At 59.3% G+C, this 14,692-nt stretch overlaps 1 protein-coding gene across 4 annotated transcripts; it reads left to right on the forward strand.

Moving 5' to 3' along the window:
• The first annotated feature begins 247 nt into the window (after window positions 1-247).
• Window positions 248-14,692, forward strand: CCNQ (cyclin Q). Of its 4 annotated transcripts, none has more exons than XM_081793166.1 (5): window positions 248-344; window positions 6,321-6,504; window positions 8,102-8,234; window positions 10,541-10,768; window positions 14,144-14,692. In XM_081793166.1, exons 2-5 carry the CDS (start codon window positions 6,335-6,337, stop codon window positions 14,231-14,233), a joined length of 621 nt encoding a protein of 206 aa, XP_081649292.1. In that variant the 5' UTR covers window positions 248-344; window positions 6,321-6,334; the 3' UTR covers window positions 14,234-14,692. The 4 variants fall into 4 exon arrangements, with proteins under 4 accessions (XP_081649292.1, XP_081649289.1, XP_081649290.1 ...); XM_081793163.1 differs by lacking the exon at window positions 248-344 and adding an exon at window positions 2,695-3,280; XM_081793164.1 differs by lacking the exon at window positions 248-344 and adding an exon at window positions 3,049-3,284.

Raw genomic sequence — 14,692 nt, forward strand, 5'->3', positions numbered from 1 at the left:
CTTGGCTTTCTGCAACCCGGAACAGGGTCCTCACCAGAAGCCAATTGTCCCGGCGCACCGGTCTTGGACTTCCCGCCTCCGGAAATTTGAGAAAGAGATGAGCCACCGAGTCTGTGGTATTTGGCTGTAGTAGCCCAAACGGACCAAGAGACAGATGGTGTGGGTGGGGGACAGTGTCACGCAGCAGGGGCCGGGTGCAGGGGGCCACGGGCAGGGCAGGCAGGAGCCTGTGGCGTCCGGGGACACCCACGGCTTCCGAGTTGCGGAGTTGAGAAGGGCAGTAGGGAAGAGGGCAGCGGAAACCCGGAGGCAGACCCAGAGTTAGGCGGTTGGGCTCGCTGACGGCGAGCGATCGGAGGCCCGGGAGGTGTTGGAGGAGAGGGGGCGAGGTGGGCAAGAAGGGGTGACAGCGGAGCGACGGTCTCAGGTTCCAAGGACAGGTGATGGGACTGGACTTGGATGACGCTGCTCTCCAACCGACCGCTCCCAGGGTGAAGGCCACTGGGGAGGAGGTGGGCAGGGTCAGCACTTTGGAAATCATCCCCTGTGTTTGATGAAGACCACCCAGCCTTCCGGTGGCCTGGCCTGGGCACGGCCTCTCCCCTGCGCCCCCAGTGCGTCTCTCCCTTCTCTGCTCCACCCTTTGAGCCTCAGCCCGAGCCCTCCCTCCCTCATTAGGAGACGGCGCCATTGCCAAGGCAGTTGGAGGAAGTGTTGGCAAATGTCACAGAATCCTTCTCCGTACAGGGTCTGGAGATAATCCCCGGGGCAAGGTCAGGGGATGGGCGCGGGTGGTGAGAGGGGGGAAGCCACGGGGAGTGGTGACAGGTGACCGGGAAGGGAGGGCCGGCACCGTGGGTGTGGCTTGGTGGTGGGAGAGCCAAGCAGCCTGGAGGTTTGCTGGCTCCAACCGGTGGCTAGTGAATTATTCATTTGTCAACCACTGTGTCCAGGCTGCCTGCCAGGAGGGTGCCCTGTGACCCAGGGTTTTAAAAATTAATGTGTTCATTGAGTCATTCCCTTGACTCACATTCACAGGCACCTATTACTTGCTGAGCTGAGACTTCACACCACAAAAGGCCCGGGGCGGGGTTGGGGGGGGGCGGGAAGGAGGAGTTCAAGCCGTGCTGTTTAACTGACAAACACGGGGGATGAGGAGGTCACCGGCAGGCCTCCGGCCGGGGGCCAGAGGACAGAGCGATAGGATTTGGGTGTGTAACGTGCATGCACGGTGCAGCCCTCCGTGTACGCGCGGGGAGGGGGGCGTGCCTGATGCGTGTGCACGTTTGTGGGTGAGTGTGGGGGGGGGGGGTGTGCATGGTATGCCGCTTTCGGCTGCCATTCTGCGTGGTCTGGGTTTCGGCGGGTAGGGGACAGTCAGCAGTGAGACGGTGCTCCAGGCATGACGGGGGTTAGCTGCACAGGGGGCTTGGGGCCCTGAGTCCCTCCACCCGCACGCGCACGGGCACCCGCACACAAACGCACAGCGCACACAGGTACTCCGCCCAGGGGGCCCGCGCCTTGCCGCAGACAGCGAGAGCTGGGGACAGGGTAGGCGGCGCGAGTCCCTCCCCTTGGCCGAACATTTTGAAGACCCTCAGGTGGCAGACTACCACCTCCGGGGAGCTGCGCCAGGCTGTTGGCACGGACGGCAAAGCGGTGGGAGCCGAGAGCGGTTAGCTGAAGGGGCCCTGGGAGGTGGTAGGCAGGGCAGAGTCCGTTCTGGCTTACGTTTCGGGAAGCTCCCTCTGGCTGGTGGTTGGTATCGTGGACGGAAGAGTAACCCCTAAAAGACGTGCCCGTGTCGTGACCCCTGGAACCTGTGCACATGACCTTATTTGGTAATAGAGAAACGGGAGACACACAGACACACAGAGGAGAAGGCCAAGGGGAGGGACAGAGGCAGAGACCGAAGGGATGTGGCCACGAGCCAAGGAACACCTGGGGCCACCAGCAGCTGGAAGAGGAAAGATTTGTTTTAAGTCCCTCACTTTGGGGTCACCTGTGACGGCAGCCACAGGAAACAGCCCCAGCTGGTGTGGAGAGAAGACTCGGGCCAGCTGCGGAAGGAGACGAGGCTGTCCCGGGCGCGTGAGGCTCTTGGGCGGAGTCCGGTCACCCTGGCGGAAGAGCTTGGGAGCAGTGGCTTTTTCCTCTCAAGGTTCTCAACTCTCTCAAATCATGGCAACCATCGGGCTGTATCAGAACCACCCAGATGGTCTGAGTCGTTGGCTGCGGAGTCCCTTTGGTGCTGTATATCTGAGGCCCGATGCATGATTTCCTGCTTGTGGAAGGCACACAAAGGAAGTGTGACATGGCATTGTGAGTTGGGTGGTTCACAACGTTCATTCATTTGGTGAGCTCCTAACGTGTGCCAGGCTGGGAAGGTGAGCAGAAGCCAGACCTCTCAGGGACGCAGAGGAAGACCCCAGAGACAAAACCCCGTGATGCAGTCATTCTTGGCACATTCCCTTCGGGGCTCATCTGCCTGTCTGGGGACTTTGGTAACGCGGGATTCAGCGTTTACGCACGCTGACACTGACTCACACGCTTTCTTCTGCTGGGAGCCGCCGGCGTCCCAGCGAAAGCACCCGTAAGCGCCCCTGGCCCCGGGGTTGGCAGACGCCGCCAGCTCTCCCAGTCCTAAACCCCGCTGGGCCAGCAGGCTGGAAGGACACCTTAGAGGGACCTAGGGGGCTTGCGGCTAAGATGTCTGGGGGTGCCCGTGACCTCGCGAAGCGGCCCAGCGGGTCCCGGGCTGCACGGGCACTAGGCGTGCGGCTCCCGGGGGCGGGACTTGAGGCTCTCGGGGGCGGGATACTGGGCTCCCAGGGGCGGGGCGTCAGCGCTCTAGGGCGAGGCACGTGGTGTTCGGGGACAGGGCGGGCGCCAGCCAGCCTCCCGGCCGGCCCGGCCTGTGCGCCTGCGCTCGCGCCTGCGCGCGGCCTGGCGGTCATTTCCACCCCCTCCCCGGGGGAGGGGGGTTGCTGCCGGGGGACGGGCCGGGGCGGGCCGGGGCGGGCCGGGGCGGGGTGGCCGGGACGGGACGGGACGGGACGGGACGGGGCGGCCGCGCGGGTCGCGAGGACCCCCCGGACCCGGCCGCCGCGCGCGCGGGCCCCTTCTCCTTACGGCGGGGGGGTCTGGGGCCGCGGGGCGGGGCCTCATGGAGGCCTTTGGTCCCGACAGTGGCGGAGCAGGGGACAAGGCGCGGGGTGCCGAGGGGCGGCCGGCGCCCGAGGCCAGGGTGCACTTCCGAGTGACGCGGTTCATCATGGAGGCAGGTAACCGCGGCGGGGAGGTGGGCTTGGCGCCCCGGGAGGCCGCCGCGCGCAGAGGGGACGCGCACGACGCGGGGCTGGCGCGGCCGGCCTGGCCCAGGGGGACAGGCCCGGCTCGGGGGCACAGGCCCCGGTGCGTCCGCGCCCCGCGTGCTAGGCTTTGAGCCGCGAGGCGGCCACGGTCACGGCCGTGTCTCGCCCGGGCGCGGGGGCCCAAGGAGAGGACGTGGAAAGGGGCCGGCCCCAGCTAGGAGGTGGCCGAGTCGGGGTGCCCGCGGCCGGGTGGCCTACCGTGCCTTCGGGCACGCCTGCCTGCCCGCGCGCTGGGTCGCGTGGAGGCTTTTGGCGCGGCCCTTGGTGACGCTCCTGACGACCCTTGTCGCCGAGGTCGCGTCACACCGCGGACCCAGGGTGCGGCTGGCGTGTTGAGCCCCACCAGGGTGTCCACACGGGTGTCGGGCGCGGCTACTCCTAAAGGCGACACAATGAAGCGAAGGAGGTTCCTGTGGAAACATTGTTTCCGTCTCTGGCAACAGTATCTTGCTCGGCTGGCACACACTTTATTTCCGATCTTTGTTACTTCGTGTGCACTGTGCCGGGAAAGGGGTTTGGGGGAGTCGGCCGTCAAGTCAAGGTCAGCAGAGCCAGGGGAAATGATGCAGGACAGTTAAGCCCAGTGATCTGTACATTTCATTTCGAGGAAGAGTGGCACAACGTCCGAAGGAGGATGGCAGCGACTGCTCAGATGCTGCCGTGCGTGTGCTTGGATGGCCCCTGGACACCAGGGAAGCGGGCGGTGCTTTGAGCATTTGCCACAGAAAACAAGACGAGGAGGGGGGCGCCTGGGTGACTTGGTCGGTTAAGCATCCGACTTCAGCTCAGGCCATGATCTCACACTTCTAAAGTTCGAGCCCCGCGTCGGGCTCTGTGCCGACAGCTCGGAGCCTGGAGCCTGCTTTGGATTCGGTGTCTCCCTCTCTCTCTGCCCCTCCCCTGTTCACGCTCTGTCTCTTAATAATAAATAAACGTTGAAAACATTTTTAAAAATTTAAAAATTAGAACAAGACTTGGAGGGTCATGTGCAGTGATACCACCTTATCTGACACCTCTAGGAGTGAGGGGTCCCCTGCAGAAACTGTCTATGTAACTGAAATTCAAATCTTGAACTGCTAAGAGCTCTTCGAGGTACCACTCTTAAAGGACTTCTTTATACAATGTGTTGCACATGCCCTAGCCCTCTGTGTGACGCTAAATACTAGTCCTGCAAAGATGTCCCCATCCTAATTCACAGGACCTGTGACTGTTACCTCAGGTAGCAAAGGACATTTGGAGGTGGGATTAAGCATCTTGATATGGGGCAACTATCCTAGATTATTCACTAGGCCCGAGATAATCACACCTGTCACATTCTTTTTTTTTTTTTTTTTTTAATTTTTTTTAGCGTTTATTTATTTTTGAGACAGACAGAGCATGAACGGGGGAGGGTCAGAGAGAGAGGGAGACACAGAATCTGAAACAGGCTCCAGGCTCTGAGCGGTCAGCACAGAGCCCAACGCCAGGCTCGAACTCACGGACCGCGAGATCGTGACCTGAGCCGAAGTCGGCCGCTTAACCGACTGAGCCACCCAGGCGCCCCACACCTGTCATATCCTTAACGAGAGAGGCCAAAGTGACAGGCCGAGAAGTCCATGTAACGATGGGAGCATAGAAGATTGCAGACACGTCTAGAAGCTGGAAACGGCAAGGAAACATTGTCTCCTGCAGGCTCTAGAAGGAACCCACCCTGCTGACACCTGGAATTTAGCCGTCTAAGACTCATTTCAGACTTCTCACCACACCCAGTGAGAGAGAAACAATGTTTGAAGCCACTGACTTTGTGGTCATTGCTTGCAGTAGCCCCAGGAAACTCCTACGCCTTGGCGGATATTGCACGTGATTGCCACCTTCTTTCAGTCTATTGGGAGTCATTTAACCTTCTCTTCTTAAAAAAAATTTTTTTTTACATTTTATTTATTTTTGATAGAGACAGAGCACAAATGGGGGAGGGGCAGAGAGAGCCGGAGACCCAGAATCAGAATCCGAAGCAGGCTGCAGGCTCTGAGCTGTCAGCACAGAGCCCGACACGGGGCTCAAACTCACAAACCGCGAGATCGTGACCTGAGCCAAAGTCGGACGCGCAACCGACTGAGCCACCCAGGCGCCCCTAACCTTCTCTTCTTAACCCTGCTCGTGGCGAATTTATATCATTGGTTCTGGGACCCAGTGCAGTGGTTACCTTAGGAGCCGTCCAGAGGCGGGGTGGGAGCTGGGCTTTAACCCCCAAATCAAACCAGCACGCGTTCCGGTTTTGGAGTTCCGTTCCCTTTTCAGGGTGTCACTGTCCTTCCCCAGGAGTGGGGGGTGCTGTCTGAGGTCACAGGTGTTGCTATTTTCCCTGCTCTGCCTGCAGTTGCCTTTGGCAACGACCCTGCTGGCTTTTCACCTTTTTTCACTTTCAGACAAGGAAACCAGGGCTGAGTAAAATCTTTAGTTGGCAACACTGGGACTTTGTGGTAGAGGCCTTTTTCACCTGCTGTCATCTCGGCAGGAGTTTTGTTGGGTGCGCCGTGGGGGTGGGGGTGACCTCTAGTTAAATGCTTGCTAAGGTAGCAGCGGACACACGGCCGGGTGTGGTCCCGGCCACGATGCTGGCGATGTTGTGCGGAAGCTGATAGGCCCAAGTGCTAAGTGAGGACTAGTCTGAAGCCTTGCTTGTCCTTATATGGTCTTCAGTTCCGTAGCTCCGGTGTCTCGGTGGTGGTGGTTGGGGGGGGGGGGGGCTTGGTGGAAGTGTGGGATCTGCATTTGAGCACTCCCCCCCACCCCCTGGGGGCTTGTTAGCCCATTAGAATCTGAGAAGCCTGGCTCAGAACCCCTCGGGTCTGGGGCTTGTCTGAGCGAGGGGCATACACCCTCCGGGCCGACCCATGCCTCCCCGCTCACTTTGGCCGAGGGCGGGCGCTGGATCCAACTCCTCTCCTGCCTGCTTTCCCTCGGTAGGTGTCAAGCTAGGGATGCAGTCCATTGCCGTTGCCACTGCTTGCACCATTTACCATAAGTTCTTCTGCGAGATCAACCTGGACGCCTATGACCCCTACTTGGTCGCCATGTCTGCCCTTTACTTGGCCGGCAAAGTGGAGGAACAGCACCTGCGCACTCGTGACATCATCAACGTGTCCAACAGGTAATGGCTCCCGGGCGCAGGCATTTGAGAGGTGCCAGCTGTCGAGCTCAGAAGGAAGCCCCGGCCAGGAGCGGGGGGGTGGTCTCGAACTGGGGCAAGAAGCACTAGCAGCAGAGGCAGGAATGAGCCCGTCAGAAAGCCATGGGGGTCAGTGGGAGAGAAAGCGAGGCCAGATGAAGGGAGGCGTCACAGGCCAAAGGAGTGCGGAGGACTTGGGTACGGCAGAGGCCCCGGCGTCATGGGCTGGGGGACATGCCTAGAGCACGGGGATCTTGGAGAGATGTATCAAAGAGGATTCACCTGGGCTTTTGGACAGGATGGATCAAACCAGTTGTGTTGTGCGGACTGAGTCAGGCAATTACTTCATTGAGATGGTGTGAGAAACGGAGTCAGAGTTGCTGGCAAGCATCTCTTGTCCCCGTGTGGGCGCGGTGCTCTGTGGGCGGCACCTCGGGGTGCAAGGAGCCCTGTTCCTATCGCAGAAGGACGTGGGGGTCCAGCCAGCCGGGCCGCACGGAGACCCAGGGGGCCCGGGAGGAAGCAATTTATGGAGAGTTACTGATAGCAGCATGGCATAACCTTTCTAGAAACTCATGATTAGAAAAGAAAACTGTTTTCTGCTGCTTCTCTTTTAATAAACAGGGAGCAGAAAAAGCACTCCTTACCCCCCAAGCACGACAGGCTCACAGCGTACCGTTCAAGACGAAGAGCAGAACAGGCGAGGGAACCAAGGGAGGGCCGCCAGAGTCCACCTGTAATTGCCAGGTCCCCAGCAGGGAGGACCGGCAGAGGGGACATTGTGTGGATCGCTAATTAGACATGGCACCCGGTGGGGGCGGGGGGTGTTCTGTGGGGAGGTTGGACCGTGAGTGAAGAGCTAGGGAGGCTGAATCGTCGGCAGAGAATTTTGGTCCCTTGTGTGGGAATCCGTACATGTTGGTGATCCTGCGTAGCTGGGACTGTCGTGGATGTATATGGTGCCAATAAGGACAGTAGGGTCCGGGAAACAAACAGCTGAAATACGTGGAGTCTTCTGCACGCAGCAGCCCCATGATGTGTTTACACGCCTTCCTTGGGCCCAGAGTAAGAGCTTCCGGTCTCTCCGGAGCAGGTGCAGAGAGGTCATCTTTACACTTGACCTCTTGCCAAGGGATTGGTACAGCCCGTCAGGGCTAAAGCCAGAAGCGGGCTGCTTTTTGTCTGCTGGTTACTGTTCTGATGCCGTATCCTAGACGTATAAATGAAGGATGACTTATAAAAACATAAGTAGGAGGGGCGCCTGGGTGGCTCAGTCGGTTAAGCGTCCGGCTTGCGCTCAGGTCACGATCTCACGGATCGTGGCTTGGAGCCCCGCAGCGGGCTGTGTGCCGACAGCTCGAAGCCTGGAGCCCGCTTCGGATTCTGCGTCTCCCTCTCTCTCTGCCCCTCTCCCACTCGCGCGCTCTCTATCTCTTACTCAAGAAAACAAAAACGAAAGCAAAACATAAGTAGGCTGGGCCGAAGAACGCTGCAGTGTGTATCTGGACGTCACCTGACTCGAGGGGCTCCTCACGGAAACTTCCCTGGCTGCCATAAGCGTTGCTGTCTCTCCGTGCAGGTACTTTCACCCGGGCAGTGAACCCTTGGAGCTGGACTCCCGCTTCTGGGCCCTGCGGGACAGTATAGTGCAGTGTGAACTCCTCATGCTGAGAGTCCTGCGTTTCCAAGTCTCCTTCCAGCACCCGCACAAGGTACACGCTGGGGAATTGGCAACTGTCTCCGGAGGCACGAGCTCATTTTTCTCTTTTGTCCTGAGACGGCACCCACTGAACCCTCAAGAACATGTCGGGTGTGCGAGGCAGAGCAGAGCCACCTCTGGGAACTGGGGGCCCCCGGCCGCACACGGTGACTGGCTTGGTGGCCTCGCTTGTTCCGCTTTCAGGGTTCTCTCAGGCAGTTCCGATGTCGGCGTCTGCCTTTCTGCCTGCGTGGCCAAGGCCACAAGCCGAGATCCGTGTGATTCTCCAAAGCCCTGGCAGACCCCGTGACCCACATAGATGGTATGCTCAGTGGGCCACGGGGAAACGGGGCTGCTTTCGTGATCTCCCCGAGGCCCTGTCCCCGAGAGGTGCTGCTCAGCTGCAGAGCTCACATCCTGCTCAGCTGTGCTTACAAACCCACAAGACGAGCTGAGTCACAGAGTTGAGTGGCACACTTTTAACGGCTAGGAATCGGCAAGGCCCAGCAGGACCGTGTGACACCCTTTGAGTACTTGGATGTGGTGATACTTTGGGGTCCAGGCCCCCATGTGGGCAGCTTGGAAAGGTGGCCTGCAGGGACACATGTGGGGCAGTGGGGGGTTGGGACGGGGGTGTCGTGACCAGGATCTTGCCTCTTTTCTGATTGAAATTTTTATTGGGGCGCCTGGGTGGCTCAGTCAGTTAAGCTTCTGAATTTGGCTCAGGTCATGATCTTGCGGTTCATGAGTTCGAGTCCCGCGTCGGGCTCTGTGTTGTCAGCACAGAGCCTGGAGCCTGCTTCCGATTCCGTCTCTCCCTGTCTCTGTCTCTCCCCCACTCATGCTCTGTCTCTCTCTCTCAAAAATAGATGCACGTCAAAAAAATAAATAAAAAACCCAACTGAAATTTGTATTGAAGTAATTGTAGATTTACAAGCAGTCAGAGGAAGTAACAGAGAATCCTACTTGGGACAGAGATACTGTGGGACCCTGTAGTCGTTGCAAAAGCTAGGGGTTCCCGGGGTTGTTGCTTCTTACTTGTACTGCACGGTGCTACACCATTTCGTCACGTTACTGCCTTCATCTGTTTGCCAGCGCAGTTAAAATACAAAAGCACCCCATCACCCCGGGGGTTCTTGTAATCTCTGCCCCCCCCCGCCCCTCCCTTCCAAACCGCCTTTCCTATCCCAGAAGCCCCTGGTGGAGATTTTGAAACAGTCGTGCTTTCAGTTGGTGGCATGATGCACGGGAAAGGCAGCAGCCGCTCTGGCTCTAGGGGGGGCACTCGTGGCACCAAGTCTGAGGACGAGCGGCAGCGGCCAAGGGGGTAATCGGGCAGGGGAGCAGGGCTCAGCGTTACCCTGAGCCTAGCGGCCTTCCCCTTCTGTCGGGTTGGGACGGGGTGTAGGGCAGCAGTTGAGCCCCCTGTCCCATGGCGTGCAAGAGTCCCACGCCCGTGTGTTCCCGCCTGTGGACCGGGCGGTTCAAGCAAAGCGGCTGTCTTCCCAGAGCGAGAGCTGACAGGCAGCTGAGCCGACAGGTCGATAAGAGTTTACAGCCAAGGGCAGCACTACCGGGACACACAGTCACCAGTTTTAGTCCCCCTGAAAGCAGGCGTCCTGTCTCTGGGCAGTCCCCGGCCTCAGGCTGGGCGCACAGGCTGGCACGATGTTTGGACCGGAAGACAAGGGCGCTATTTCTGGCGCCGGTGTGGAGTTGGGCAGGGGCATGTGCCGAACGACCTCTGACGATGACGAGAGCGGGGGCCCGTGACGGAGATGGACCGTGGCACGGGTGGCCATCGAGAGCGGCCCAGGCGGGTTCCGGGAGCGGGGCCGCCAGTTGACGGTGGGTGGGCACACGGGGACCGGCTCAGTGGGGAGAGATGATTTCAGGCAGAGGGAGCAGTAAATGACCAGGCCATGAGGGAACCGTGCTTGGCCTGTTCCCACATGGTAGGGGGTGGGGCAGGGCAGGGCTGGCAGGGCTTGGGGGCCAGTGGAAGATACTGGGGCTTTTTTCATTCTTTTTTTTTTTTTTTGAAGTGGGCTTCACGCCCAGTGTGGAGCCCCACATGGGGCTCGAACTCACAACCCTGAGGTCAAGACCTGAGCTGAGATCAAAAGTCACATGCTCAGCTGACTGAGCCATCCAGGCGCCCCCAGCGGGGCTTTTTCCTAAGTGACACAGGGAGCCATTGGAGGGCTTGAGCAGAGAGTGGCGGGTGGACGCAGGGGCCACAGCGCCTCGCAGTGGGGAGGCAGGTGGCTAGGGACTGGAGCCCTGAAGGCCAACCGGCTGACTGGTGTGTCTTTGCAGTACCTGCTCCACTACCTGATTTCCCTCAAGAACTGGCTGAATCGTTACAGCTGGCAGCGGACCCCCATTTCCGTCACTGCCTGGGCCCTGCTGCGGGACAGCTACCATGGGGGGCTGTGCCTCCGGTTCCGGGCTCAGCACATAGCCGTGGCAGTGCTCCACCTGGCCCTGCAGGCCTACGGGGTCGAGGTGCCCGCCGAGGCCGAGGCCGAGAAGCCGTGGTGGCAGGTGAGGTGACTGCTGAGTGTTCTGCTTTCCTTCGCCTGAGGACTTTCAGGAGTCCCGGTACCTGGGTGCCTGTGTCTGCTTGTAGTGATTATCCGTGAAGGGAGATACGTGCCACTGCGGGACATTGAAGCTCGAACGTCGCCCGTCACAGTAGTCTAAGGCAGGAGAGGCTCTCCACCTTGGCCCTGTGGACGTTGGGGGCTAGATCACGCTCTGTAGGTGCCGGGAGTATCCCCTGCCTCGATCATGGCAACCAGAAGTGTCTCCGGACATCACCAAGTGTCCCGGGGTGGGGATGGCCGCCACTTGAGAGGCACTTTGCTCAACCGAGCACTTTTATTGGACCGAGTGGGAGCTTACCATAGATCAGGGCTTAATATGCATGGATTCGCATCAGGAGAAGTTATAGGGGGTCCTCTGAAAGGATGGACTGATGACAGACAGGTAGATAGATGACAGACGGGTGGAGGGCTGGGTGGGTGGCTAGAGGGTGGATAAGGAGCCTGGTGCTTGGAAGATTCGTTGGCCTCCCCCAGACCTGCCGAATGCACAGTGCTGTTTGTAGAGGGCGAGTCTGTGGGAAGGGCTGCTGCCCTCAAGGACTTCTGCAGCCCTATCGACTTTGGAATTTGGAGATCATTTGCAGTTTGTCCTTTCCCATACTTGAAGCTTGCTGCTCCTTTGTCATAACCCCTCATTGTGTGGCCTTGCCCTGTAGGAGGTCCTCTGCAAGCAGTATTTTCGGTGACTGAAGGTTTCGTCCCCTGCAAAACCCCCAGTGGCCAGAAATCTAAAATGTGTCATCTGTTTCATGAACAGAGGGTGCCACCTGGGTGCCTTCCCGCGTGTGCTCCTGGCTGCCCCTCCCTTCCTGCCGCTCTTGGCTCCGATGATGTCTCTCCTTTCCTGATGCTCCTCCCCCAGCCTGCTTGCCCTCCCTGGACACCCGGCTTTTCCTGCTTTTTGTTCTATGTCCTTTATTGCCTGTGGAACCGCCCACCCCCCACCCAATCGCACTGTCAGTGCCTGGAGGTCAAGGATGTTGTCTGCTCTATCAGCCGCCCTATGACCAGGGCCTAGAGCTGGCACATAGCAGGTGCTCGTGCACCCTTGAGCACACTGACACATAGTAGGTGCTTGTGCACCCTTGAGCACACGCATGTGTCGTCCCGCTCTCAGGTGAGACACGCCTCCTCTGGCAGCATGGGGTTGAGGAGGCATCTTGCTCCATGCTGGGGCTTCTCGGGGGCTTCCAGATCATGTGGCCGTGGTGTCCCTGCTCTGTTGGAATCGGGTGGTAGCACAAGGGGCTGCCACTTCCTGGCCTCGCTCACACAGGACGTTTGGTGGGCACGGCAGCCTGTCTCTGGGCTGCTTAGACCTGTGGTGCCATCGCTTGCTTCCCATCGTCTCGCTCGCCTCTGTTTGTGTCTTCCTTTCTTCTCTCCTTTCTTTTCGCTTGCTCCTGAACTTCACTGGGCGCCACCTTGCTGCCTCTGGCTCCCGTGCATGGCCCTCACCAGCGAAAGGTGCCGGGCAGGATGGGGTGGCGCATCCCCGTTCACCCAGCTCTTTACCTGTTCTGGCTGGCTCTGGGCCACACGCGCCAGGAGCAGCCGAAGCTGCCCTTGGGGCTCGTGACGTGCAAGGACCAGTTGCCTAATGATAAGCGGCTCCGGATGACGCCCCCTCCTGCCCGGCCCCGGGGCCCTGAAGTCTGAGCTGGGAAACGCTTTTCCTCCTTGCAGTAACCGCCTGTCTGTGGTCACTTGTCTCCTGGGGGCGGGTCGGGACACTCGGTCGAGCCTGATGTGCTTCTCCCCCAGCAGCCTGCCCGCACTGGCGTGTGACACTGGCGAGGCGGGCCTTTGTGCCAAGCCGTGTCGGGCCACTGGGCGGACGGGGCAGTGCCTCTCAAGCCGTAGCATGTTGTAGCAGGTGCAGGATTTCTGTCCTTGCTAAGGCTGAATTCTGTTCCATGCTGTGGACCGAGCACATTGTGTCTGCGTGTTCCTCCGTGGATGGACGCTTGGGCTGCTTCCAGCTTCTGGCCCTGGACTACTTTTTAACGGTGTTGCTCTGCTTGGGGTCTCCAGGAACACACACGTTTCTGAAGCATTGATTTTCTACCCAGAGTCTGGGGTGAGATGGCCAATCTCCGTGAGCCAGGGCTTAGGGGATTTTCAGGTCACTGTTTCCTACCTGCAGTAGTGGCTTGTGGAGGGTCCTAGCTTTCTTTGGGGGCCGTAGAGGGTGTGGACTCGGGTCTAGTTTTTGCCCTGGCTTGGCCCAAAATCTTAACCCTCCTGGCACTTTGGTTCCCCAAGCAGCAAGCCCTGGGCCCAAGGTGGGCCACAGCATCAAACCAAGATCTCCTTGTTTTGCCTTTTACTTTCCATGTCATCACGGGTCCCCGAGAGCACCCTAGGGCTCGGTGCTGCACTAGGAGGGCCACGGAACTCAGCAGAGCCGTCCTACTCGTGGTTATGGCCGTTACAATGGCTGCTTACAGTGAGAGGATACAGGGGGGAGTCAGCAAGGACCAAAGGGGCGTAGGGCGGGGTCCGGGACAGACCGGGGGTGGGCTTCCGGGTCCCTGGCCAGGGGGGTCGTGGGGCAGTGCGGTCCGTCCCGCGGTGACGCGCGACGACGCGCGCAGGATGCCGCCGCCGGGGAAGCTTCCCTGAGCGCCGGCGTCCGGGGACTTCAGTGGGGGTCGGTCCTGTGGGCCCGGGGCTCCCGCGTGGCTGACCTCAGATCCTCAGTCTCTGCCCCCAAGACGTGAAGCCGGGGCCCCACCAGGAATCACGCTGTCGGCGCAGACGGCCTGGCAGGGCCCTCAGGGAATCCGAGACCCTCTCATCAGGCAGGACGTGCCAGGGGCCTAGAAGTCCTTTCCCAGGGGCTGGGCAAGGGCCAGAACTTCCTTGGGAACATGCAGGGTTAGCCCCGAGCTGCACACTCCTCGTGGTTTGGGTCCCTGGGGATTCACTTTACGCTTTGATGAGCTCTCGCGCACAGTCAGGAGGACGTCTGGCCCAGGTGCTCTCCAGGCCCAGCCCACGGTGGAGGGGGCTTTGGGTGATCTAGCCTGCTAACCCCTGGAAATGGACTCCTGGCCCAGCTCGGTCACCAACTCCCTGTCCCATCTGGACTGGGTGATCACCAAGGCCTCTTCCATCTGGAATGTTCTCTGCTTTGTGATCAGCCTTGGCAGGCTGGAAGTAAACTGGCTTTGCAGAGAGCCACCATTATTTGTGATAGCCAAGTCCCCGGGCTATCTCCCCTATGCAGTGTGATTCTGCGCTTACTGGAGGGTGCCTTGTCTGATGCAGAGGGAGTCTAATCAGAACCTGTTTTCCTTCTCCTTTCTAGGTGTTTAGTGACGACCTTACCAAGCCAATCATTGATAACATTGTGTCTGATCTCATTCAGATTTATACCATGGACACAGAGATCCCCTAAGGCCCTGGTCCAGGCCTGCCCAAAGAGAAGCCCGGGATGCTCGGCCGCCTGGGGACAGCGCCACCACATCGCCGTGACAGCTGGTCCCCAGAGGACCAGCTGCGAGGACTGGTTCTGTGCTTCTGGAGACAGGCTGGTGAAGGCGATGACATATGCTGCCACTTTGATTCTCATGCTTTGACTGTCCCTAGCAGCTGTGGTCCAGACGGTGACGGGAGCCATACGTCCTGCGGGCAGGCCGGGGCGGGCCAGGGGAAGGGCCCGCAAGGCGTCCCTGTCTGATTTTGTCCTTTGAGAGGGCACCAAATGCAGTTGAGCTGTGACATCATTGGAAGGAAAACCAGAGAACAGATAAGACTGTACCCTTGGGGATTTTTTAAAAGCCAGATTTATAGAAAGGATGAATGTGTGACATAGATGGAATTCTATTTTGTATAATAAAAGATGATACAAGTCAAA

Source organism: Panthera onca, chromosome X, assembly GCF_046562875.1.
Source record: "Panthera onca isolate mPanOnc1 chromosome X, mPanOnc1 haplotype 2, whole genome shotgun sequence".
Lineage (NCBI taxonomy): Eukaryota > Metazoa > Chordata > Mammalia > Carnivora > Felidae > Panthera > Panthera onca.